Source organism: Perognathus longimembris, chromosome 7 (genome assembly GCF_023159225.1).
Source record: "Perognathus longimembris pacificus isolate PPM17 chromosome 7, ASM2315922v1, whole genome shotgun sequence".
Taxonomy (NCBI): Eukaryota; Metazoa; Chordata; class Mammalia; order Rodentia; family Heteromyidae; genus Perognathus; species Perognathus longimembris.
Window position 1 is genome coordinate 8,456,903 of NC_063167.1, and position 27,815 is coordinate 8,484,717.

General features: G+C 43.9%; 1 protein-coding gene and 1 non-coding gene across 7 annotated transcripts in view; both read left to right on the plus strand.

The window, feature by feature from the left end:
- The window catches only part of Prdm2 (PR/SET domain 2), a 93,970-nt gene that overhangs the window by 34,130 nt on the left and 32,025 nt on the right, over window positions 1–27,815 (plus strand). For 5 of the 6 annotated variants that reach the window (XM_048350274.1, XM_048350276.1, XM_048350273.1 and 2 more), the window contains 2 exons: window positions 2,665–2,817; window positions 8,924–9,050. In XM_048350274.1, the coding sequence (XP_048206231.1) occupies window positions 2,665–2,817; window positions 8,924–9,050 (280 nt within the window). Of the gene's footprint in view, window positions 1–2,664; window positions 2,818–8,923; window positions 9,051–24,081; window positions 27,523–27,815 lie in introns of those variants that run through there. The other variant, XM_048350277.1, reaches the window with a different exon arrangement.
- LOC125355838 lies at window positions 22,861–22,968 on the plus strand. The gene has a single exon (XR_007211762.1). It is a non-coding gene; the product is annotated as a small nucleolar RNA U13 (small nucleolar RNA).

Below are 27,815 nucleotides of genomic sequence, written 5' to 3' on the forward strand. Positions count from 1 at the left end.
TAGAAATAATTAACAGAAAATAAGGTTCTGTATAATCTAGTTAATCATTTGTACAACTTTTTAGTGTGTCTTGGTATCCTGCTGTATGCTCGTGCTGTAATATGCTAAATTAATGCCATACTGTATTCCATCTTTCCATGATTTGAGAGTGGTTAGTAGTAAACCACATGGCTATGAACATCTTTGTATACATGTCTGGGTACAGTTGTCCAGTTATCTCAAAATAACTTCTTCCGAGTATATTTTTGGATTAAATGTGCATATAGAACATTTTCTTTAGTTCAGATATTGCTAAATTTTATAAAAAAATAAACTCCTGGGGGGCTGGGTGTTGTAGGTTCATAACTATAATCACAGCTACTCAGGAGGCTGAGATCTGAGGATCAGGGTTCAAAGCCAATTCAGCCAGAAAAGCCATGAGACTCTTATCTCCAGTTAACCACCTAAAAACCAGAAGTAGAGCTGTGGCTCAAGGTGCTAGATAGAGCACTAGCCTTGAGCTAAAAAAGCTCAGGGACCAGCGCAAAGGCTCTGAGTTCAAGCCTCACACCTGACAAAAAAATCCTTGAGTTGGAGGCATGCCTTAGTTGTTACATCACTAGCCAGTGAAGGCAGCAGGTATAGAGTTTGAGTCCTGGTCTTGTACCAGAAAAAAGAAGAAAAATCCTGCCAGTGTGTTCTCTGATCATCAATACTTGGGCAGAGTATCTGTTTTCACACAGTGCTTCCAAAGTATTCTTTTTCTTAAATACCTGCTTTCAGTTTACTAGGTAACAACTTTTGAAACTATTTTTTATTATTAAGTTTATTCTGTTTTTTTGTTGTTGTTGTTTTGTTTTGTTTTTGGTGCTAGTCCTGGGGCTTGAGCAGTGTCCCTGAGCTTTTGTGCTCAAAGTTGGTACTCTACCACTTGAGCCACAGCTCCATTTCTGGCTTTTTTGGTGTTTAATTGCAGATAAGAGTCTCATAGGCTTTCCTGCCCATGCTGACTTTGAACTGTGATACTCAAATCTCAGCCTCCTGAGTAGCTAGGATAATAAGCATGACTCGCCAGCCCCTGGCTAAGTTTCTTCTCTTATGCAGTTTCAGTTATATGTTTCTTTGTAAGTTATATGCCTAGTTTTAAAAATAAAAGGTTCAGGTGATTTTTTTTTCTTTTTGCACACTAGTGTACTTAGAAGATCCCCTAGTTCCCTTTGGAGCACTATGAGCTGTGCATAAAGAACTCAGTCAACTAGAACGCTTCAGTTTTTGCAAAGGTCTCTACTGACTTGGGAGCCAGGAAATTCCAGCAGAACCTGCACTGATGCTGGAGCATGTGGAAAGTCTGGCTGCCTTCTTCATTTGTGGGTCTCTGCTGTCCTGCCGATCTCTCTCATTGTGCCAGGGTGTGTGGGAAGGGGGGCCCTGAAGTCCACTGGGGTATCTCTGAGCTGTGTGGACAGGCAGTGTTTCATGACCATCCTTCTACTCTGCATGCTTTACTGTGCCAGCAAACATGACAAAGTACCCTGTAAACATTTAAACTAAAAGTGACATTTGTTGTTTGGTTGTGTTAAGTTTAGCCTAGTTTTACATTATGATACTATCTCTTCATGACCTGCCATTTGGGGGCTATTGTGTCTTCCATGTGTGCGTGTGTATCTGTCTGTGTCTGTCCCTGTAGGAGCAGAGTGTGATAGTGGGGCAGAAAGGCATCTTTAACAACACAGATAACCTTTCTTTAGAATAGTAAATGACCCATTTAAAAAAAAATAAACTCATAAGGATAATTATATAACAGTGCAAGTATTCATCTGGGGGCTTACTGTTAAATAAATGAACTGCACAGCACTTTAGGCCTGTCCCTCTCATGTGATAGGTGCTCATTCGCTGGGGCCACACAGTCATGGACAGTGATACCTTTCATTCATACCATGATTATCTGCTGTTCGCTCACTACAGGCCAACATGGGTGGAGGTAGCAGAGGCACCGTACAGAGAAGTCAGAACGAGTGTCCAGGAGCAGGCTTACTAGTCAGTGCTGTGCACAGCGGGGAGGCCAGCATGGGAAGCTGCTGTGGGATGGGTCCGTGGTGACTCTTGGAGGAGGAGCTCTCTCTGCCAGACACCATAATGCACAGAGAAGGCCCCTTGCACCGCAAGCCCGATGGGTGTGCGGGGATGGAGTGGGCATTATCAGTGAGCTCTGTATGGAAACATGTACAGATGCTGGTTCACCAAGTGTGCTTGATTCTTGTCCAACTTGCCAGAACTGTGTAGCCCAGCAATCCAGCCATGCATGGGCCGGCAGAACATTCCAGAAAACTCAGGGGTTTGGTTGCTGTCATTGGCACTGCTGCCATTTTCCTAAGTTCACCCAGGGGAATGGAGTTGTCACTTGTCCTTGGGTGTACAGGTGACGTATTTATTACTAAAGCAGGACCCATCTGGAGAGCAAGTGTATTGCCTACAATGCCTTACAGTTAGAGGAAAAAATAAGCAATAGAAAAACAATGAGAATTACAGCTTTGGGTTTCACTTTTTGCCTTGTATTTTTCTTTATTGCTTGCTTGCTTTTGTTCTTCTGAAATGCTTGAGTTACTTGTGTGTAATGAAAACGAATTGTTCCCGAACTTGACAGTGGAGCCCTGTTTTAACCCAGGCTCATTTCCCATTGCCAAGGTGTACTACCCGAACCTGGGGTGGATGTGCGTCGATGCCACGGATCCAGAGAAGGGAAACTGGCTGCGCTATGTGAACTGGGCTTGCTCGGGACAAGAGCAGAATTTGTTTCCACTGGAGATCAACAGAGCAATCTACTATAAAACTTTGAAGGTAACAGCATTGGAATTATCCTACTGCCCGTTATTCTGCATGTGTTTTTCTAAGTTGGGTCTGAGTTGTAATTGACAGTAGTGGTGTGGGGCCAGGGAAGGAGTACGTCTGAGGTGGGTCCTGTGAGCCCTGCTCTCAGGGTGCTGGTTAAATATATGTTGCTGCCACTTTGTGCGGGCCAGGGCACTGAAGTGTGAGGGAGACTGCATGCAGTAATTACGTAGTGCTGACTCTCCACGCAGTGACGACTGCTGGGGCCCCTTCTGTCCCCCGCTGCACACACACGACTGTGTCACATTGGTATAGGTGGTATTTTGTTCACCAAAGACAGCCCATCTTCAGTGCAAACAAAGCTTCACAATGGTTTTCCTTTGCTTCAAAACAAAGCATGTTTCTTCCTTGGGACAAATCTTTATTTGAAGGCATGAAGCGTTGAAGTGGGGAGGAGAGGGCAGTTGTTTTCAGGCTGCGAGGAAGTTTCCACACACTGGGAGCCTTACAGCTAGGAAGCCCTGTGTGTTTCTGCCTTCCTTAGGCAGGCAAGATGCTCTTCCTCACATACTCCAGGGCTGCATACCACACCCGGAAATGTTCTCAGGCTGAATCCTGAAGCCAGAAAGCTAGATGGTTGATGCTTTTTTTTTTTTTGGCCAGTCCTGGGCCTTGGACTCAGGGCCTGAGCACTGTCCCTGGCTTCTTCCCGCTCAAGGCTAGCACTCTGCCACTTGAGCCACTGCGCCGCTTCTGGCCGTTTTCTGTATATGTGGTGCTGGGGAATCGAACCTAGGGCCTCGTGTATCTGAGGCAGGCACTCTTGCCACTAGGCTATATCCCCAGCCCAGATGGTTGATGCTTTAAAACAATGGATGATATGCGCCAGTCACTCATGAGAGGAGGGCACCTGCACAGCTTTCTCCTTAGGCATCAAGTTAAACATGCTTCACCCCTGACAGCAGAATGCCCAGAAGCCAGATGTGGTCAACAGGGTGGCCCTGAGTCTGCTCTGCCTCACTTGTGTGAGCAAATCCTTTGTCTGGGCCTCCGCTCCCTTGTGGTAAGATACAGGTAGAGGTTGTATGAACCAGAGTTGTGTGGTGAGCACATGGGTGAATGTGGACAGAATTGGATGACGCCTGTCACTTGTGGTGAGGAGTGGTGCTGTGCTCAGCATTGGGGGGTTCTAGCAGAGATACGGGCTTCTGTAGTTCTTTGATCTTGTTCTTAGTCTTCTTGTAGATGAAGATGAAGTAGTAGGGCAGGTTGAGGGTTCCTTCTCCAAAATGCTTGCAACTAGGAGCATATTGGATTCTGGATTGCTTTGGATTTTGGAGTATCTACATACACATAATGTGGTGTCTTGGGGATAGGCCCCGGTTCTAAACACAAAGTTCATCTTACGTAGGTAGACAGAGACATTTGGCACAGTATTTTTAGTATCCTTGTCTTTTGACTGACTTGCCACATGAGGTTAGGTGTATAATTTTCCACTTATGCTGAATTTTAAATTTGGAGCATTTCAGGTTTTGAGTTTGGGGATTAGGCATACTTAAAACAAATTCTTACATTTGTTGTAACTAACCAAGCCCTACCACGTAGCATATTACTGTAACTGTAAGTAGGATGCTACCCTACTGGCTGGAGAACTGTTATTTGCCTATCTTTGAAACAGCATGGTTCTGATTTCTCACCTCTGGTGTCTATCTGCCCAAGCCCCCTTCTCTGACAAAATTAAGTGTGTTCTTCTGGGTATTGTAAATGAATCACATGTACTATTCTCTGGTCCCTGTATTCCATCCAAGAAACTGGTACCATCAGCACTGAAAAAAAAAAAAAAAAGGAAGCTGTTTTAAGTTCTCCACAGTTGAATAGTTAAGCCTCTGTCCACTTACTCATCTGTTCATTAATTTGACAAGTATTGGTCACATGTCTGCTGTGTACAGTAATGAGCAGGACAGGCAAGGTCTCTAGTCTCATGGAACATCTGTCCGTTTTATGGGGAAGGAAGAAAATAATGAGTCAACAGTTAAGTGCTTTAGACAGTGACTAGATAGAGGGAAGCCTACTTTGGCTCCAAGGGGTCAGAGCAAATGTTTGTGAGAAGTGACATTTGAGTTCTACCCCTTACACTCTCTACTATACCCTCAAAAAGGATGCAGCCCTGAGAAGAGCGGGGGGGGGGGGGGGGGAGGAATGCAGGAACATGGGCCAGGAAAAGAAATAGCTTGAAGTGTGGACAGATAGGTAGCTTTTGTTTTAAGAGACTGTTTTGGTTTTGTTGTTTTGCTACTAGAGTAGAGCAGAGGCCTGTGTAGCTGGGGGGAAGGAAAGGAGTCAGGAGGTGAGGCTAGTGAGATGGAGAGGGCCAATGCCAGGTGGGGCCCCGTGACCCACAGGGAGAGGCAGGAATGTTAGTCTTCAACTCTGCGCCCATTCCAGAGCTGAGGCTGAGTTCTGATTGTGACATAGAGACCAAGCTAGGGAATGGCTTGGGGGGGGGGGGCGGGGACAACGAGGGCACAGGGGATGAGCTCTGTGCGCAGTGATTTTGCATTCTCATCTAGCTGCAGAAATAGGAAAACCTGGCCTCATCTAATTGTTTTGGTAAAACTTAAATTTAAATATTCTGATGATTTAGAAAAGGGAGTGTGCTTCATTTTTATAAAGCCTGCCACTCAAAGGTAAAGTTGGAGGGGTTGGAAATCTTGTCTATATTTTTAATATGAAAATACAACACAATCATGTACCACAGGCACAGGATGACAGTCTCCGTAAATGTCTTAGTTTATGTGGGCATATGGTGGTGGTCCTGCAGCCCAGATGGCTTAAAGACACCTCTCTCTGAAGGCGTCTCCTCCCATGAGATGCATAACTATGTATGGTCTTTTGACTTTGTTTTTAAAATACAGATTTATACTTTATTTGTTTGTTTTGTTTTTGTTGCCAGTCCTGGGGTGTGGACTCAGGGCCTGATCACTGTCCCTGGCTTCTTTTTGCTCTAGGCTAGCACTCTACCTCTTGAGCCACAGTGCCACTTCCGGCTTTTTTCTACATATGTGGTGCTGAGGAATCGAACCCAGGGCTTCGGGTATACTAGGCGAGCACTTTACCACTGGGCCATATTCCCAGCCACTTCCTTTGTTTAGTATCACAGCTTTTCTTCCACAATTTGGGACAAGAAATCTTGAAAATGCGAGGAGCAAAGAATTTAAAATAGCATTGTACAGGAGGGGGAAACGTCTTTGATTTTTTAAAAAAAATGATTTTCCTCTTCATAAAGGATTGTTATCTGTGTAGTTGCTTTAATATGAAAGTCAGGAAATGTATTGCTCTGTAGTCTATCTCGGCTGCCAACCATTTTGAAAACTAGTAGCAAATAAGTCAAGTTCCTCTTTGGCATTCCACCAGCCCATTGGTGTTTAAAACGTTTTATATATGCCCTACAAACAGATTCATGTGGTTTCATGGTGTGTATTTGGCAACAAGAAGTGGAGTGAGCCATCCTACTTAAAGAGCTTGGGCTAATATTTTTTGTTCTCTTATTTTTGGTGCTGGGGACTGAACCCAGGGCCTTGAACCAACAAGGCAAGTGCTTTTCCACTGAGCCACATTCCCCAGCTCTGCTGATAACCAAGGTTCTTGATGATGCCTGCAGAAGACTGGATGTGCAAACAGGAAGGTAGGAATAGGCACGCTCATTCTGGGAGGCTTCTTGAGGGTGCCAGTGGTGGACTGTAGTTGGTATTCCAGTGATGACGTTTGTGAGAAACATGTTAAAATACGTCTGTCCTCAGTCCATTCGCTTTGGCTTTAAGATGTTATATATTTCCTAGGCCCCTAGCCATTTCAAATATTATTTGATATCATTTTGTGTCACTTTCAACCAAAAGGTAGAGGAATAAACTGTTTTGAATTTATATAATCTAGGAATAATTTATTTTTTAAAAATGATTTACTTTGTTTAGTTTTTTGCAAGTCCTGGGGCTTGAACTTAGAGCACTGTCCCTGGCTTCTTTTAAGCTCAAGGCTAGTACTCTGCCACTTGAGCTACAGCGTCACTTCCAGCTTTTTCATTATATGTGGTGCTGAGGAATCAAACCCAGGGTAGAAGCAAGCACTCTACCACTAGGCCATATTCTTAGCCAAAAAGTAATTTACTTTGGAACAGCTTAGCTGGTCAGAGCCAGAATGTATTTGTGAGTTATTTTAACTCATTCATAAATTATTTTTTTAAGGTTTAACCGACTCAAGAAAGGAAATAATGTGTTGGACCAAAGATAAGAAGATGACAGGGCTTAGCCATTCTGAGGGAGTAAAGGAAACAGTGGCTCTTTTTTATTTCAGTTTGAAGAATTGAGAGTATTTTGAATGTGAGCTACATACCAGGAGTTCTACATGTTACTCTTAAGTGCTTTATCTAAACAACAAGGCACAGGCATGAACTATATTGTCTCCAAACTGACATTTTGTATATTTATTAGGTTTTAAATAATTATAATTTTAAGTAGTTGTACGAAGGGGCTTCAGTTCCACAAGTCTGATTATGAGTACAAAGCATCTCATCATTGTATAAACTGTCATTTTAGGTGGATTTTCCTTTCTTTAACAAAAGCAGTATCAAGCTGGGTGCCTGTGGCTCACTCACACCTGTAATCCTACTATTTAGGCAGAGACTCTTACCTCCCAAAACTATCAAAAGAATAAAGCCGGAAGTGGTGCTGTGGCTTAAGTGGTAAAGCACTAGCCTGGAGCAAAAAACCTCAGGGACAGTGCCACAAAGTGGCCCATTCTCTCACTTCCCCTTGGCACAGTGGTAAGAATCAGAGAGCCAGCACTGAAACTGTACTCCACTGATTGTCTCTACACTGTACTCACTGTATCTCCTTACAGAAAAGAAGGCTGTGGTATTCGGATGTCCAATGTCTTGTCTCTTTAGTTTGGATGGTGCTTTCATCTTTGATAATCATTCAGTTTTGAGGAGAAATGGCAATTATTTCTTTACAGAATAAAAATGGTTCTTAGGTGTCTTCCTAAATTGCATTCATGCCTTATACACCTCCCGGGAGTCTCTGCATCCTATCAGGAGGACCTGTGATGTCCTCTTGTCTCATCCCCCATGTAATTAATGACATTTTGTGGGGAGATACTTCTAGACTGCACAAGTACTTTGCTACACTCCAGACTTCCACTTACTAGTTTGAGCATCCATTGGCGAGTCTTCCCAATCAGCGTTCTGATGCCGATTGCCGTGGGTGGATTTCTGATTCTCTCATTAAGGGAAGGCCTTCCCTTTTCCTCGCCACACGTTCACTCGTCGCCGGAGGACTCTGGTCCTGCGGTTCCCGGTGGTCTTTTCTTGCATCTTGGGATTAGGAGCCAGCCCGCCTTTCTCTTGTGAGTCGGGGGGTGGGGTGAGGTGGGGGGGGGGGGAGATCCCGCGCCCCAGCCTCGCCGGAATGGGAGGAATGTCTTCTGGGAGCATAACAACCTGGGAGGCATTTTAGGCATTTCCTTGAGCACCGAAAGTTGCGGTGTGGAGCCGTGGTGTCTTCGCTCGGCCTGACGGACTGGACTGGTCTCCCGGACCCGGCGGGGCCGCCGCCTAGGGTCTCCCTGCGGCCGCGGCCCGCGGACGCCAGCCTCCTCGCCTCGGGGGTTTTCGGCCTCACGGCTCGAGACTCGGCTCGAGTACTTCGGGGACGTGGACGCCCCTGGCGCCCGAGTCTCGAAGAAGCGCTCCTTGGCCCCTGCTTGCGCGCTGACTCGCTGCGGGGCCCAACCTGGGCCCGAGAGCCTCCCTGCGCGTGACCGCGAGCGCCCCTCCCGCGTGGCGCGCGTCCGCGAGCCTTTCGTCCCAGCAGGCCCCTCCTGCGCGCCTTTCCTCCCACACCGCGCGCGCCCGCGAGCCCTTCCCAGCCGGCCCCCTCCTCCCCGCGCGCGTCCGTGAGCCCTTCCTCCCAGCCGGCCCCTCCTGCGCGCGTCCGGCGGCGGCGCCCGCCCGACAGCTGTTTGCCACCGGAGCGCCGCTCCCGCTCGCCGCGGCGCCGCCCCGCCTCCGCCAACAACCGCTTCCCTGATTGGCCCCGTGCTTGTCTCGTCTCTCTCGCAGCCAATCGCGCCGGGCGAGGAGCTGCTGGTCTGGTACAATGGGGAAGACAACCCCGAGATAGCAGCTGCGATTGAGGAAGAGCGAGCCAGCGCCCGGAGCAAGCGGAGCTCCCCGAAGTGCCGGAAAGGTAGGACCCTGGGCCGGCGCCCGCTGCGCCCGGCCCCGCGCCGACCCCTCCAGCCGCCGTCCGGGTGGCGGGCCGGCGCGGCGCCCGCGGCGTCTCCGTGACCTTTCCTGGTCCCCGCCCGGCCCGGCCCGCTGCTGAATCACGGCAGTGTCGGGCGCTCGGGCTGCGTGTGAACTTGTGTGGGAGCGCCCGCGCGGCGGAGAGCGCGCCGCGGCCTGCTGCCGGCCCGGCCCGGCCCGACCCGACCAGGGATGGGCTCCGCTTCGGGGCGGGCGGCCGGCGCCCTCGGGCCCCGCTGACAGCCCGCCGCGGAGGACGCAGGCCGGGCCGGGCCGCAGCGAACCGGGACCGGGACGGGCAGAGCTAAACACGGCCCGGGTGGGGGGGGGGCGGGTCCCGAACACAGGGCCAGGGCGGCCGGACCCTGGCCGCTGTCATTTTGACTTGGTCCTAGTGTCCTCTCATCTCTGATGGTCGTGAACAGGAGGCAGAGTGTAGTTGCACTTACAAAGGGAGGGCATAATTTGTGGGTAGGAAAATAGTTTGCTTGGCTGTATCATATTTCCATCTGGCATGCTGATACGTCGTTGGAATTCTTTTTATATAGAATTTTAATGTGGATTTGGGTATCTTTTATAGAGCCCTCGTTGGAATATACCAAGGCACGACATGATAGTTTGTTTCTTAGAATAATAAACATTAGGTTTTTGTTGCCCTCCTAAGGTCCTAAATAAATTCTTGTAATATCGGAACAAACGAATTTGTCCTTAATCCAGAACATTACATAGTGCGCAGTGTCAGACTGTAAATAAAATCATAAAGGAAACTTAAATCTTGGAAGTTTTTGAAGCAGTATTTAAAATGTACACAAGAAGTCCATTTTGATTTTTCAATGACAAGTTCTTTGTATCTCACAGAATGATTCAGGGAGAGATTGACCCAAAAAAGGATTGGTGGGCCTGTGGTCACTAACTTGTGAGTTTATTGAAGTTCATACAGCTGCTGCATTTAGTCATTAAACACTCTGATTCTGTATTGGGTGATCACAGTCTAGAAAATTCCAGGTCCTTTTAATTTTAAACTCTTCCAACTGTGGGGATTCTGTTGCTTTTTGCAAACTCTTCACATGACCTGTTCTTTTTAGACTACGTTTTGTGTACAATTCATGTTTGCAGCTTTTCCAGGTAAGTCGTGATTTGCAGGAGCTGAAGATTGGGCTCTTTACTGTACCCACTGCACACTAATGCAGTCATTTACTTCAGACTGTAGCTCAGTAGCCCTCACATTAAGGCTTTTCTCTTCTTGGCATACTTGGGTGTGCATGCCTAGACGCTGTTTCATTCTTTTGTTCTTTTGTATTTTTTATCCTTAATTTATTGTTCTAGTTAGTTAAATGTGAAGAAAAGCCTGAAAATAATCTTTTTGTTTATTAGTGATACATGAACTTACACATTCATGCCTTCATTGCTGGATTATTGAATTGAACAGTTAGTATTTCTTATTGTCTTCATTTGTTTTTTTAATGACTCTGGGCAGTATACAACCTATTGAGTCATCAGTTTTAATTAAGAGACCTGAGTGAATCTTATCCTTGGCACACACAGTCAGCCTGTTTTGGACACTTACTATTTACTCTCTTGTGACCTACTAAAGTAAAGTTTAGGGACTTTATGTTTGAGTGTGTGTGTGTCTGTCTGTCTAGGGATTTGAACTCAGGGTCTGGATGCTGTACCCGAGCTTCTTTTGCTCAAGCTCCACTTACAGCTATTTTTGGTAATTTATTGGAGATAGAAGTCTCCCAGGCTTACCTGACTGGGCTGGCTTTGAGCTATGAGCTTTAAATCTTAGCCTCCTGAGTAGCAAGGGTTACAGGCCTGAGCCGCTGGTGCCCGGGGATTTTTTTAAAAATATTTTTAAATTGAATATTCCATGAAAGCTGCAGTATGGCTTGCAAAGACCTGAAAGGAAAACTTCTTATATAAATTTACTTCTATCTAGGTCTTATGTATGACCTCAGACATTTTAAATAATACCTTTCCAGGCAATGATGTCAGAGAGAAAATCAACATAAATTTCTCTCAGAAGCAGGATTAGCTTTTCATTTTTCTGAAATTCAGATGTTGAAGACATAGAGCTGACAGCTTGGCATTGGGTCTTTCCTCATTTGGGGGAGGGGGACAAGGATGAGAGGGGGAAAAAGGGGGCAGAATTTTTCATTATTCTGGACCTCGGCTCCTTTGCCTGACAGCAGCAGTGTCTACAGCTGTGCACTGAATATGGGGCCTTTCAGAATTCATCAGCTTGCACTGCCTATTTGGGCAGTGAAAAAAACTCAAATTCCTTTATGTAGAACAAACTGGCTCCTCTCCTCCTTCTGCTTGCCTCTCCTTCCTCTCCTTTTCCCTTCTCACCCCTCCTCCCTCTGCCTATCTCTGTCTGACTGTCTCTCTCTCTCTCTCATTAACTCCCAAACTAATGTTTATGAAGCCTTTGCTGTGTGTCAGGCTTTCTGCTGGGTTGTGCACAAAATCAGCAGTAATTCTTCTTCTGGAGTCTGCACTTGCAATCCAGTCTGGCAAAGCAGCAGAGTGTTGGTAAGTTGCCGATCAGCACCAGGACAGCTGGTTGGCAGGTAGTAGGCCCTCAATAAATACTCACTGATTAGCAAACAAAGACAAACAACATGTAAAGAAGGAAAAGAACATCGCGCTGTGAGAACACAGGTTATAAAGGAGTCTCTGACCAAGGAGCATGCCATTTTGCCATGGGCCAGAGCTGCACATACTGTACGTACACTACACATTTTTAACTAGAATATTTAACTCTGCTTTGTATTTGTATTTAGTTGTTTTTTTTTTAACATGTCTGACTAGTTCCTGTATGGTTGAATCTTGGAAGGGACAGATAAATCTTCCTGGTAGACAGGAAAAGAGGGCTTCAGTGTTTTGATGTTTCAGAGTATTTGAATGGGAACTATAGGTAGATTATATTCTCTGAAGTAGCATAGCGAAAGACCACATTTAGAAGTTTTAGTCAGCTGCTGCATCTCTGGTCCCTTTTGGGGACTGTGAGAACTGAGAGATGAAGTGTTGCTTTTCAGTTGATTTTGGGTTTTCTTGCCATGCTAGGATTGGAACCCAGAGCCTTGCAGATGCTGGGCAGGCGCTGTAGCGCATGGTACTGCATCCCAGCCCGGTAATCACTCTTGCCAATGCCAGCAGCAGCCTTACCCAAAACCCTTTCAACCAAGAAGCAACAGATGCTTTCCGCAAGGGGGCTTGGTGGAAGGAATGAGGAACAGTCACAGGTTTCTGTTAGGGGCAAGTCAAGTCACTGAGGTGCCGTTCTCCAGCTTTAAAAACATGTCATAGTAGCAGTGCTAATGTCATTGCAGTTGAGAACAAGCAAGCAAGATAGTGGAAGTCAGTTTGTAAAGAGTGGGCTCTTGCTAACTACAGGTGCCACACCTCAGGCTGGCTGCACCATTTGTGTTGTGTGTGCAGGCATGTTTGCTAAGGACTTCCTGAGCCTGAGATGAGTCTGTAACTCCTTTAACCAGTAGGTATTTATGGATACTTGTAACTCCACAAGAACATCAAGTCTCTTTCCCTGGTCTTCCCTATGCCCGGCACTAAGGCTCTGTCTGCTGATTTGCCCTTACTGGAAGGAAGCCTACTTGTAACCTACTGACCTCACTAGTCCAGCACATTAGAGAGGTGTTATTTATAGCAGCAGGAAGTATTATACTGAACTGGACACTGAAGAGGAGTTATAACAAATGCAATAATGAGTTATAGTGAGTAGTGTTCCTTAAGTTTACTTAGTATTCTCAATTCTTTATCAGACCTAAAGTGCCTGAAAATACCAACACGTTTACATTTTTAGGTGACGTCTGCTATAGAGCACTGACGTTACAACAGATTGTTCAAATGACAAACCTTGGTGCAGCACAAAACACTCAAGTGGTTGAAATCTCCAAAGGTGTTGAAGAATTCAAATTGTGTCAGGGAGGAGGAAGAAAAGTGCTAGCCTTTCTTCTCACACTGAATGGGCTGCCAGAACTGTTGTGTTTCTGAGGAAGGAAAAGTCACTCCTGTTTGGGTGGGTTGCCAGGGGGCCTTGTTTTAGAAAAGGTGGTGGGATGAGAATGCTCAGAGGGACAAAGAGCTGTGAGCACATCAGAGAAGTTGCAAGTACCTTGAGGTGCCTTCTGTTCTTCCAACAAGTTCTCCTCTTGTCAGATGCAGACACAGCAGAGAACCAAGAGTTCTGGAGTCGAGGGGACCCCGGACTATGAGCAAGACATGCCTCAATACCAGCAGCATGGGAGGAAGGGGCAGGTGGGACAAGGAGCCTTCCTGAGGCTGTAGCATAAATGACACAGGAGGTTCTAGTAGCATTTCTGCTGCTATAGAAACCCACTTGAGATTTCTGGTGTTTTTTTTTTTTGTGTGTGTGTTTTTTTTGCCAGTCCTGAGGCTTGAACTTAGGTGCTATCCCTGAGCCACTCTATCACTTGAGCCACAACGCCACTTCTGGCTTTTTCTGAGTAGTTCATTGAAGAAATAGGGGTCTCATGGACTTTTCCTGCCCAGGCTAGAATCCAAGTATGAACCTCAGATCTCAGCCTCCTGAGTAGCTAGGATTACAGATGTGATCCACTGGTGCCTGGCTCCATTTGAGTATTTTTGAGTTACGAAACTGAGTTCTGAAAGTGGCTATATTGGCCTTCTTCCTGCTGTCATCCCATAAATGGCTGGATTGCTAGGGGAGATTGGCATCACTAGATACCTTTGGTGTCATTAGAGCCAAATGACAGTGGCTCTTGATGGGTGTTCCTTGAAAGAGGAAGTGGGCTATCGCATTAACTCTTGGAGGTGGAGGACTTGAGAGTACATGAGGAGTGGAAGAAGGGCAGAGTTAATGCATGTCTCTCCCTGAGAGAGAACGAGAGGCCACAGCAAATGGCTAGATAACAGGTGGGGAGCAGATGTGGAAGGTCTGGTGGTATTGTGGGACCTCCTAGATATGCACAGATCTGCTCCCTGGAAAGCACCCACAAGCAGCTATTGGCCTGGCTAGTGGGGTGCTCTCTCCAAGCTTCAGACAACGACTTGTCTAGGATCTCTCTTGAACCCAGGTGCCTGGTGCTATTTCTTATAGATGACCTGCTATGTTTTGAGCACTTGTATGTGCAATGTTTGTGCTAGATAGGATTAGAAAGGTTCTTCAGCTTGTAATGAACATAGAGAATGCATTTAATAAATGCAGAGAACAGGTAGGTTTCTGTAGAGTGCTATCTTCATCCTCTGTAGCAGCTGGCTGCTGTTTCATGATCCCTGCCCAAAGCTGAGCAAGAGAGGCCTGATTGTGGTGTGCAGGAATGATGGCAGACAGCCTTAATACCTCCTGGGCCTGCTTGCTTGTACTTCTTGTTTATAGGTACAGAGGAAGGTGTGGGGCAGTTGGAGGGGACTTGCTTGCTCTATGGCTTCTAAGTCATGAAGCAGAGACTACATAGGACCCCGGTGGTCTGCATCCTGTGTGGTGGGTCTTGGTAGAACTGCCTGAGCAGTATCTCCCACTGTCTTCCTGCTGAGTGGCGCCTGTGCTGAGCCTTGACTGTCTCACCTCTGCAGAGTAGCTGCTGCCAGGGCCGGCTCCACTGCCACCATGGTGGATTGTTGTTAAAAACTCAGTTTCAATTGTTTTGTGGATTTCTAATTCTGCTTCTGCTGTCACTGAATTGCTGCTGATTCAGGCTAAACTATTGGTCAGTGCTTTTGTTTGATGCCCTTGATTCTTAGTTATAACTGTATTTACAGGGAAATTATGTGAATTAGCTAAAATTATCTCCCAAAAATCTTGGAAAATTTCAACCATAGTGAGTGACTCTTCAGTGTTCTTTCATAATGCCATCAAGAAAAGCTTCAGCTAACATTGAATATTAAGGACTGTGTTAGATTCTGTCCATTGTTTCTGTACATATAGTAAATGAAAGTTAAGAGTTGATTACTGAAAGTTTGATTACATTTTCTTAAAAGGTTTTAATTTGAACTGGGGTTTCTTTTTAGAAATCTGCTTGTGATTTGAAAGTAAAAAAAAATGCAGTCTGTTATTCTACTCTTAAGTACAAATACCAGGTTCTTTCCTTAAATTTCAGATTTTTAAGCTGTTTCTAAAATTGGCAGTTTCTCATTCCACTTTATTGTTAGAATATATGACATTCTGCTCGTGGGACTGTGGTAGGGAGGAGATGCCATTGTGTATTCGAAGCTGCCTCTAAGGAGGCAGTGTGGGTTGGCTAAGCAGCCCGAGCACCATTTTGGAGACCAAACATCAGTAGGAGCTGCCCCAGTGAAGTGTTGAGCAGAGAACTAGGTTGCAGATGGCAACGTCCAGTGTGGTTCTCTGCTGGCAGGCAGGTTACCAGTTCATATTCATACTGCCAAAACAGCTCCAAAGCCTGAGTTTTATTAGTGTTGATGGCTAGAGGAGCCTGGGAAGTGAAGAACCATTTCAAAATTCTACTGTGGTTTCTCTAAGCAAAAACTGAAAGTAGCTATTGATCTTTTTGCCACTAGGATTAAGCCAGTTTCATAATGCTACAGGTGTTCTTAGCTGAATTCATTTATTAAGCTGTATCTGATATGGACACATCTAATGGTTTAACCTTTAACTGCCTATCTTGTTAGGAGGTAAGAAGTCACTACTTCAGTGAAAATGATAGCAGCTTGCTTGGACTGGCCTAGAATCTGGATCCTCCTGATAGCCACGTCCAGTCTGGGGTTTGTTTGTTTTTTGTTGTTGTTGTTGTTGTTTCAGATTTCTTGCAGTTTTTATTCTACCATTTTTTCCCCCCCAGAAATTTACTAGGAGAAGGCAAACAGACTTGAAGCACATGTCCTACCCAGAGGCTCTAGCCCCCATAATCCTTAGCTTGAGTCTTGAGACCCAGAGGGTCTGGGGCAGTAAAGTGCATGGGACTCCATCACCAGCTAACTAGAGAAAAACAGCTCAAGTGGTAGAGTGTCAGCTGTTGCCTGCAAGCAGAACCCGAGCATAAAGCACTTGGTGTGTACATTATGAGGAACCTGAGGGATGAGATTAGAAATAGGTTCTGAAGCACTGATTGTAGCTATTTTTTGTTTCTATGTCTGGTCATGATCCCAGAATTTCCAAACATTTTGGTATGGACCCATTTTTATAGCCTGGGCTGGCCTTGAACTGAGGCCTCCTGTCTCAGCCTCCCTAGCATGGGGATTACATGGCATGCACCACCACACTCAGCTTTGCAGTACTTTTAATGGAAATTTTAATCATTAACTGGTAATTATTGCATCTCAAAGGTACATTACGTTTAGAGGGGCACCAATGGCTTCTGCCTGTAATACTATTAGGAAGCTGAGATCCAGAAGATCAAGGTTCGAAGCCAGCCCAAGCAATAAAAAAAGGCCATGAGACTCCTTTTCCAAAAAGCAATAGTAAAATGCTGGATGTTGGGGTTTCACAAAGGAATAAAGACAGGAACTCCCCGGGCAAAAAAAAAACACAAAACCCAAAACATTCATTTCTGCAGATGGGTAGCTGCCTATTTATCCCCTAACTCAGCAGGCCCTGCTCCTCTGCTCACTTTGGCTGAGCTAGGGCTCACCATCTGCAAAAGGATACAGCTTAATTAACAGGATACAACTAAAACACAAGGAGCTTCTAATAGGGTGTGTTAATTAAAGAGCTCAGGAAAAGGATGTATGTAACTAAAATGTAATTCACAAAGGCCAAGCCACCTGGCCAAAGCAGGAATCCTTCAGAAAAACAATTCTCTCAAGATTAACAAACTGCTTTAATAGAGAGGATTCTTTTCTCACAGAGACATAGGGAAAAGCAAAGCCAAGTGAGGTGAAGCTAGACTTCAAATCCAGATAATTTCAGAGGCAAGAGATTTATTATAATAATAAATTAATAGCATGCCATACACTGCCTATAAAAATGCTTTAAAAACCTGAAATTTTATGTTAATGGATTTTGCAGCATCTGAATGATCAAAGCCCTGTTCCCCCATTAATGAATTAGCTGCATGTTACCAGTTCTGAAATAGTTGAAAAGGGAAGGGTTGTTTTTGCTTTGACTAAAAAGAAAAACAAATAGCTCTTAGACTAAAATCTCCCTCCCTCCTTTTCTTCCATCTAAGCTACAACAATAAACAACTTTCTCTCCTGTTTCTAATCTACCTCTTGATGCAGTCTTTTACCGGTTTCCTGAAACATCACATGCCCACAAAAATGAGGGCAAACTGGTTTGCTCACCCATGTTTAAGTCTCAAAATGGAATTTATGTGCAATGTTTGAAGTTACAGTTCATTTTCTGGGCTTTTGTTGTTCCGTTGGCTTCTTGGGTTCAGTTTTCCTTCTCTAGTCAGGTTGAACAGCAGGAAATGTCTTTCCTGGTCTGTTGCCCATTGCTTTGTGTTTAATTTCACAGATTATCAGAGCCTGTCTCCTCGTGGAAGAAGTGACCGCTGGCTTTAAGCAGAATGCTAGAGTCTAGCAGAACAGTAGATGGCTCACTGTCCTCTGCCTTTTGCCTTGATTCTCTCTCTGGTGGCCCTTAGGGTGGGGAGGTCCCAGTTACAGGTTTGTGCTGCAGGCAGCCCATGGTGGTCATAGTCATTGTGCCAAGTCTTCCACATGTGGAAGTTGCCCTATCTTTTTACATATGAGTGGGTGCCTTTTAAACAGGATTAAGAGTGAAGTTGGAATTTATAGTTCCCTTTCACTAGCATCCAGATAAGTAAACCAGATTGTCCATAGTTGCAGTGTTGGTTGCTTTTTGTTTTTGAATAAGGGACCTAGGCTTCTGAATCTACTTGCCTGTAGCTGCTAAATGAAGTATTGCAGGAAATCTTTTCTTTGTTTAGGTGGACCATAGAAATACTTGATAGGACCAAATTTGAGCATCAGGCCAAATAAATACTTATTATACCCATTACAGTCATGATTCAATCAAAACTGTAAAATCAGCACTTCAGGATTGAAAATAATATGAATTATTACTGTCTGTATGCCAAGATAAATTGATGGCTGCAGTGGAATATAGAAAATACTAAATGAGAAAGATGCTTACTTACTGTTTTAGAGAGACCAGGTGTTAACATCATGAGGATAGTATGTGGAATTGTCCCCCCTTTCATTTTCTATGCCGAGTGGAAATATATACTACCCTTTTTCTTCTTCATTGCATTCAGATAACCTACAGATAGCTTCTTTAAAAGCTTCTAAAATTAGTATGTGTATGTTTGGTGGAGAGAAGGGGAAAACTACAGACTCATCCATATCTTGAGTGTACAAAATGTGGAATTTATTATAGTGTCCCAGAACATAGTTTTGGAATTAAGAGACCATTGTCAAATATCAGTTCTATCATTTTACTTTGGACAGATTACATATTTTGGTCATTAGAGTCTACCTGTCTGCAAAATGGGGTAACAGCCTCCCCATGTATAGCCATCAACCATTGCGGGGGGGGGGGGGTACTTGAGTTTATCAGCACACTTAGGAAAAAAGGAACAGTATAAATGTTTCCTAACTTTTTTTTTCAAATTTTTATTATCAAACTGATGTACAGAGAGGTTACAGTTTCATACGCTAGGCATTCGATACATTTCTGTACTGTTTGTTACCTTGTCCCTCATAACCCCCTCCCTCCTCCCCCTTTCCCTTCCCCCACCCCAGGTGTTCAGTTCACTTACACCAAACAGTTTTGCAAGTATTGCTTTTGTAGTTGTTTGTCTTTTTTTACCCTGTGTCTGTCAAATTTGGTATTCCCTTTCAATTTCCTACTTCCAATACCAGTGTACACGGTTTCCAATATACTCAGATAAGATTACAGAGATATTTCCTGACTTTTTTTAAAAAATAAATTTTATTGACAAGGTGATGTGCAAAGGGGGTACAGTTACATAATAAGGTAGTGAGTACATTTCTTGTCATATTTGTCACACCCTCATTTTTCTTTCCCTTCCCTAGTTCAGGTGTTTTCTAACTTAAAAAAAAATCCATATGTTTTGCTTTTGTAATATGGACTTATGTGGATTTGCAAAGGGCTTTTTTGAACCTGTAACTAATTCTACATTATGGCACTACAGAACTTCCTACTGTGGCAAGAAAGCCCAGTAAGAGCAAGAATTGAACTGTGGAGTTTTTAGTGTTGTGCGTGTGTGCGTGCACGCGCGCACACACACACATTCTTCCCCATATGCAGAGGCTTGCTTCTCTCTTCAAAGCTACTTTGTTTTGCTTATTACCCAAACTAGGACACCCTTGCTTTAAAAAGTTGGGTAAATGACTCTCACGATTTAATGTTAATGTGTCTGGTTAGAAGCGAGTGTGTCTCACTATTGGCTTCTTGTGTGAAGAAATGGCTTACTTTCTTTTTTTTTTTTTTTTTTTTTTTTCTCAAATTTTTATTTTCAAACTGACGTACAGAGAGGTTACAGTATCATACGTTGGGCGTTGGATACATTTCTTGTACTGTTTGTTGCCTTGTCCCTCATGCCCCCCTCCCTCCCCCCCTTCCCTCCCCCCCGCCCAGTTGTTCAGTTCACTTACACCAAACAGTTTTGCAAGTATTGCTTTTGTAGTTATTTCTCTTTTTTTACCCCGTGTCTCTCGAATTTGGTATTCCCTTTGAATTTCCTACTTCCAATACCAGTAAACACGGTTTCCAATATACTCAGATAAGATTACAGAGATAGTGTAGGTACAAACATAGGAAGGTGATACAAAACATCATCAATAATAGAAACTACACATTCACATAGGACGTTGAAAGTAGTTATAACTGTGATATATCACTTGTTTCCATATCATGGAGTTCATTTCACTTAGCATCATCTTATGTGTTCCTAAGGGTATAGCTATTGGGCCTTGTGATGCTCTGCTATGGCTTGCCTAAACCTGTACTAATTATTCCCAATAAGGGAGGCCATAGAGTCCATGTTTCTTTGGGTCTGGCTCACTTCACTTAGTATAACTTTTTCCAAGTCCTTCCATTTCCTTACAAATGGAACAATGTCATTCTTTCTGATAGAGGCATAAAATTCCATTGTGTAAATGTACCACATTTAGAAATGGCTTACTTTCTGCCTTACCTTTTATGTGGATCATTCCACTCCTAACTCTACTGAAGTATTATTTTCTTATGACATATGTGACATTCATGTGACAGCCGTGAAAGTAACCCTTCGGAAGCAATTACCGGGCTGTATATGACATATATACCTTTTTTAATTTGTAGTAAATTTTATTAAGACTGTGAATCCTCATAGAAATTCAATGAACTCCAGACGGAATAAACAGTATTAGTAGGACTAGATACACAAGATGAAAATAATAAATAGTAAAAGGGAGTATTTAGTAAAATTCAAGATAGTAGTTATGGCTGGGGAGGACAAAAAAAGTATCAAATACATTAGTAAATTCTTTAAGTGGAATAAAGAGTAAGTAAATAAGCTGGACATGGGTGGCTCACACCTGTAATCCTAGCTACTCAGGAGGCTGAGATTGAAGCCAGCCAAGGCAGGAAAGTCCATGAGACTCTTATCTCCAATTAACTACCAAAAAGCCGGAGTGGAGCTGTCGCTCAAGTGCTAGAGTGCTAGCCTTGAACACAAAAGGCTCGGGGACAGCACCCAGGCCCAGAACAACAACCAAAAAAGAGTATTTTGTTTTAAGTTGTGTGTGTATAAACTTTTACATGATACCATAATTGTAGAAAACAAAGTTCATGCCCTCTCCTGTTAACTTATAATAAATAGTATAAGCATTACTAGTAACATGACAGATTTCTTTGCCATCTTTTCTGGATTAGAAATTATGAAAAAAATGAAGTGTGAAAGAACTGTTTGTTTTTTGTTTATTTTTTTTGCCAGTCATGGGCTTAAACTCAGGGCCTGGGCACTGTCCCTGAGCTTCTTTTGCTCAAGTCTAGGGCTCTACCACTTGAGCTAGAGCGCTTTTTCTGAGCATGTGGTACTGAGGAATCGAACCCAGGAAGGGCTTCATGCATGCAAGGCAAGCACTCTACCACTAAGCCAGATTCCCAGCCCCAAGAACTGTTTTGTTTTGCCTTTTTTTTTTTTTGGCCAGTCCTGGGCCTTGGACTCAGGACCTGAGCACCATCCCTGGCTTCTTCCCACTCAAGGCTAGCACTCTGCCACCTGAGCCACAGCGCCCCTTCTGGCCGTTTTCCATATATGTGGTGCTGGGGAATGGAACTGAGAGTTTCATGTGTAGGAGGCAAGCACTCTTGCCACTAGGCCATATTCCCAGCCCTGTTTTGCCTTTTTTAACAAGTGATTAAGTGGACAATAACGGTTTCAGAGAAACAACTGTGACATTGGGGTACATCTTTATTGAGCATTGTGAGAAGTTGGGACTCTCAGGCAGCATAAGGGTGGTTTGCTTCTGTTCCTTCCTCAAGACGTGCTTGGATCATACCACCTGCCTAGTCCCAGGAGGCCTGCATCTTTGGCTAGGTGCTTTCTGGAGAGAAGGTTTAGGTGTTAGCCCAATTTTCACAGAGGCCCTAAAATTAAGTAGAAATGGTTAAAGATGTAAAATCAGAGGCTTATATAAAATATGAATATAGTCGCACCTGACATTGTGAGAGCATCAGTATGGGTGGTAAAATAAGGAAGGAGTGACAGGAGTGTCCTTTCTTCTTCCTTTCTTTGTCTTTGGTGGATTTGTAACATCCCGAGTGTTGGGGGGTGGGGAATCCGGGGCTTGTAAGATGGAAGGAAACCAATGGCTGACTTAGGAACTGTTAGTGGAAGCAGAATGGCGTTGTCATCATAAGAAGGAACATCTGCTAACAATTTAGACTTGCAGGCATAAGCATTCTGCAACTTGTTCAGTGAAATCTACAGTGGATACTGCTTAATATGGACTGAGTTTATTGAGTCTGTACTAGGCACTGTGCCCTTGTTTACATGCATTGTCTAACTCCTCATAGTACTTTTCTGCTTGGGGGAACTGTGATCCTCAGATCTCAGCCTCCTGAGTAGCTAGGATTACAGGGGTAAGCCACCAGTGCCTGGCTGGACTAGCTCTTTGAAAGGAGTGTGGCCTTGGAGAGATTGGGCATGGGAACCTTCTGGGGACATGTGAAAGGAGGGACTAGGGACTAGATTGAGAGAGATCCTTTTCCCCACCCATGGGCACTGACCTAGGATAAACTCAAATTCTAGTCCTGATCGTTGGAGTAATATTTAAAAATCTTTTATTGTTATTATAAACATGATAATACAGATAGGTGATAGGTTAAGAGTAAATTCTTTTTGGACAATGTCACCTCTCCCTCTCTCTGTTTTTCCTTCCTATCCCACCCTTTTTTTTTTTTTGTAACACTGCGGTTGAATTTAGGGTTATGAGCTTGCCAGGCAGGTGTTCTGCCATCTGACCTATGCTCTCAAGCCTTTTTTATTTTTCTTTAGATTTTGTTTGTTTGTTTTGCAGATGGGGGTCTTGTTTTTGCCTGGGCTGGCTCTGACCATTGTTGCTACCCATACCTCTTGCCTAGCTAAAATTACAGATTGAGCCACACTACATATAGCTTGTTGGTTGAGATGGGGCCTCCATAGCAATTGATTCTTTGCTTCTGAGTAGGCTAGGATTATGGGCATGAGCCACCATGTGTGTCCTGGTCCTTAGTTTCTGGTAAGGACATAGCAACAGGTGTGGAGGGTGCTGGATGGCAGTGAGAGCTGCCAGCGTAAGTACTGCATTGCCTGGCAGGAAAGATGGAGCAGATCCTTTTCCAGCTCATACACATGATGACTGGGTCTCACGGCCTCATGTGATATGATGTGTGCCTCCCTCAAACCTTGTTATCACATGGGCACATTACCTGTCTGACATGGGGGAAAAAATGATGGTACAGAATTGCAATTACATCTGAGCAAGAGTGCCTGGCTTCATGGTAGGACCAAGAGGTGTTAGATCTGTAAATGTTCGAGTGCTTAGAAATGAGAAACCTCTACCAAAATTGAACATATTCAAATGTGTAGTCTTAAGCTAGATACAAAATAAGAGCTGATAATATTACCATAACTATAATGTTGACCCTCACGTTAAAACTGACAGACAGGATTGTTTGAATTTTTATTTACATAGTGGCAGGTGTAATGACAGAGTTCAGTGAAATAAGATGACTCCATGTGGCTGTTTGGAAGAAGGAGATAGGAGATGTTAGGTTTTTGTTTGAAGTCATGTGATACAAACAAGACTTGGGATATATACAGTAAAGGTCAGCAGCAGTCATTCAAATGCATAAACAGTTCTGGCTATTTAGTACCAGTTAGGAATATTTTAAATTCCATTTGGATGTGTATAGTGGTTATGTATGGGTTTGGGAATCGTGCACTTAGGAACAGTTAGTTGTACCTGGGTACAAGAAGGAACTGGAGGACAGAGAAACAGTACCGCTGTGGTAGAGTCACAGCTGAAATAGACGCCTTTTCCAGGTTCTGCTTTTGTAAAATTGTGGGTGCTAATCTCAACCAGAAGAAACATTTTCATTTTCTCATTAATTTTTGCTTTTGATGACATTTATGTTTTGAAAAATAATCTATTAGGTTATGTTCATCTTAGTACAGTCAACTAGGAAAGCCCACCCCAGTCATCACAGCCCTGGGGTCACGGGCCTGCTGAACACCCGTTCTCCTTGAATCTCCATCTATGGATGCATTTTACACTGATTTTTATTAGTTAATGATACAGCATGATGTTTGCTTTGATGTGCATTTCTATAAACAATTATGTAAAGAATTAATTTTGTGTTTTAACTGTACTTTATCTTAGATTTACTCACAAATTATTATTCCTAAAAATGAATGGAATTTATTAGTAAACTCATGAGATTATAAAGTTCCTGGGCTAGGAAAGGAATGGAAAGGGAGGGGAGGGGAAGGGAGGGGAGGGACTTTGCTTTTAGATGGGAATGAATCCCTCTTGATCTCCATGGCCTAGGAGGACTGACACAGATAAAGGCCACCGGAAAAAGCATGAGAAGAAATTAGAAGTTAAATTATAAAATAGAACAGGCAGCAGTATGCTTACATCTTAGTGACAGTCTTTTTGAGATTTCAAAGTATTTAAGAAAACTTAAATTTTTTCTTAATTTGAGTTTGTTGAAGTTTATTTGGGGAGCCGATTGTGGGGTTTGGAATCACCTAGTCAGAGCCACTATAAAAGCCTTTTTTTTTCTTCTTTTTTTTTAAAGAAAAGTTTAAAAGCATGACTCCCTTCAGATGTGATCATTGCCAGCTCCTACCAGCCTGCCCTGTGGAAGCGTGGGGAGCCCACAGCCAGGCGCTGCGACCACCCCCTGGTAGGGAGCAGCTATGTCAGGAATTTACTGCAATATGCGGAACTTTTCCATTGTTTCTGTTGGAAGCAAAGTCTCCAGCCCTGTTTTAATACCACAAGGAACTTAAAACCAAGCAGGCTTTATTTTTATAATTCACTTCCAAGATTACAGACAGCAGCTCTTGACAAGTTAAACTGCAGGAAAAGATTTATGATTTTGCCAAAGGACCTCAGCAGAATTTTCTTTCCATCAGGTGAACTTCAAAGTCTAGACATCTAGACAGTGAGCAGCATCTTCCAACAGGGCCCCCAGCCTGGCTCCCTTGATCTCCCTTTGCCCACTGTTAGCCTATTACCACATCCCCCGTATGACCCTATTGACTCCACCAAAGCCATCTGGGTGTAGTGTTTTTCTGGACACACTAAATGTAAAGCAGACTTTTGAAATAGAACCTTGGTTCCTGGGGAAAACCTTCTCTTACCTGTTTCCAGCTTTTCTCATCTTCTGCATACCTACCACATGTAAAACTTCTGCAGTCCAACAACCACTGCCCACCCACTGGCTGGTTCTCATAAAGCATCATTTGACTTCTTAATGCCACATCGATTCTCCTTTACCAGCATAATCAAACAGGGATTTCAGCTTTTTAAGACCATAGGAAGGAATCATTTAGCATGTATGTTAGGATGTCTTCCTTGTCCTTTTACAACTCAAACCTTGTAAACCAGGTGCCTGAGTATCAACAGTCTACTGTCATTCCTTTTAAAAATGTGAAAAGATATATGATGAACTTGAAGCTTTAGTGAATTTCTCATATTTTCCTGACAGGCAGATGACATTGTTAGGTCTGTTTTTTTTAGGAGTGAAATTACAACCCAGAACTTGTCACTACCAGTCCTACTGGAACACAAAGGTCAGAGTGGTGGATTTGGATGGGAGTTGAAGTCTGTGTCACTAATGACTGGATGGGAGCATTGAGGTGGTTTATGGGATGACATGAAGCTCGGAGCTATGTTTATGAGCTTTGGGAAGCTGATCAGGATGATCATCAAGACTCCCCTGCTCCATGGTTTTCAGTCTCTTTTCCCTCTCACGTCATAGTCTCACATCTATGTGTTCCCCAAGCCTTTCTGCCCTCCATGTAGCTGTTTGCATTTGTTGAAGCCTAGTGTGAAAGCGTAGTTTCAGTCCTCAGATGGGCCACCAGGGCCCTCCCACTAGGGGCAGGAAAAAAAAGGAAGATTATGCCAAGCTTCAGGGCAGCCTCACAGAGTTGGGCAGAATTGTAGGAAAGAGAAGCTAGGTCAGTGTGTCACACCGTCAACATAGCAAGGAGAAACCCAGGATACTAGACGTTACATTATGAGATTGGTGGGCTTCCACTGGAGTGCTGAGCATGTTGAGTTGCCGAGAGGAAGGGTTGGCTGGGTGGTGAGGGCAGGGAGGAGGCAGTAGGCACAGACCACCTTTAGAGAGTTAGTTGATTCTGTCCAGAGTTGTCCTGTCCCTCCATGACCTTCCATGCCACAACTGTGGAACTCTAATTCAGTCTTGACTGATTTGGAATCACCTCAACTCTGCATGTAAATAAGAGTATAAAGTTCAAGAAAGACTTGTGGCCTGGCTTCTGGGCTCTGGAGTGTAGTTGATTTTATACTGCAGTTAGCTTGTGACTTTGAGGACACAGCATACCTACACATCCATTATTGAAATTGCCAAATGCATGTGTTGAATTTTTAATGTAACTTGAGCAAACCTTCTGGAATTCTGCGTCCTCTTTGCAGCCTGGACATTTTTAAAAGTGGAACATTATTCTCTAGAATTTCCTGGTATTTGTCTAGTTTATTAGAATAGTAGCACATAGTCCAGACCTGGGTTAAATTACTCTTGTGCTGCGTTAGGCAGTTTTGATTTTGCAACTCCCACCCTAGGTCCCAGCCGAGTAAAGCTGGCCATCCATTGTCCAAGGAAGCCAAAGTCCTGGTATGGCTTTTACTAAAAAGGCCTGCCCCGCCCATTGAGATTGTTCACTGCCAGGCAGACCTTTCAGATCAAGTTTCTGGGCTTGAAGGATCTTGTTTAGGACAAAAACTGAAATGGAAAAAAGCTGAGTTACAACTTGATGGTGTTCCTTTACAAATACAGTGAAAGTTTTTATGTAACTTGTTTACTTATTTATCTGTATTGAGGTTTAACTTTGGGGCTTACACTTTGTGTAAGCAAGCTCTTTAGCTACCCCTTGAGTCATGCCCCCCCCCCCATACCCCAATGCTTGTTGCTTTAGTCATTTTCCCTTAGGGTCTTGTGGTTTTTGCCTGGGACTTGCCAAGACTGATCCCCTTACCTATGCCTCCTGTGTAGCTGGGATTATAGGATTATAGATGTGTACTAGCACACCTAGCTTGTTTGTTAGTTTAGCTGTTTCTTGCTAACTTGTTTGCCAGTGCTGGCCTGGCAGCTATTATCTTCCTGATCACCTCCTAAGTAGTTGTGATTACAAGTGTGAGCCACTGAACTGTGTTCAGTTTTTATGACTTTGTTTTTCTTTTGCCAAGTGAAACAATAGGTTTAAAGTGTGTTCTCTAAAGAATAAAAGATGTGCTTATTGTCATTGTTGCTCTTTGCTTAACAGTAGCAGAAAGAGTTCTTGTCTTTTGAGTTTTAATTGTGGCTCCTGAGGCCAAGTGACCTCAGGCAGGTATCACTCATCTCTAGTCTAGGAGTGTTTTCTTGGTGAAAAGAGAAGAGGATAGATTGGGACTTTGGGGCCTTTAACAGAGTAGTCCATAGTAGTAAGGGCATCGGGTTAAATATGAATGCTGATCAGGGCTGAAATTGAATCTACTTCCTTGGTCTTGGCATCAGCAGCTAAGTACGCAGAGATTTTGTGTGGAGGTCTTACTGTGGTAGATAACTGCTGCCTTCTTCCTTCCCTATCACTTTTCTTCCTGTACATAACATTTTTTTGTCCTGTCCTTCATGCTGTTCTTTGTTTTCATTGCCATTTCACTTCCTGTGTTTCATTCCTGTATCTTTCTTGTCTAGACCAAGTGGAGCAGCCAGCTGGCAGTAGCGCCATGCAGGACTCTGCAGGACCCCGATGGTAAGTGCACTTGTGTACTTGCCACGTGCCAGCCACACCTCTTGCCTGGAAGATGGAAGCTCACAAGTCCCCTCTCCCCCTTGGCACTGTCCTGCCAGTGTTTTTTTTTTTTCTTTTAATTTGATGACATGGAATACAGAAATCAAGTATCAGGAAGAGTTTTCCTGATTGTGGAAATGTAGCAGATTTTTCTGTCTGTCCTTGCACTGTTGGGTATCGTGACCCCGTGACCCTAGGCATAAGTGTGAACAGGAACTCTGGTTCTAACCTGATTCACACCCCAGCGTTGTGTC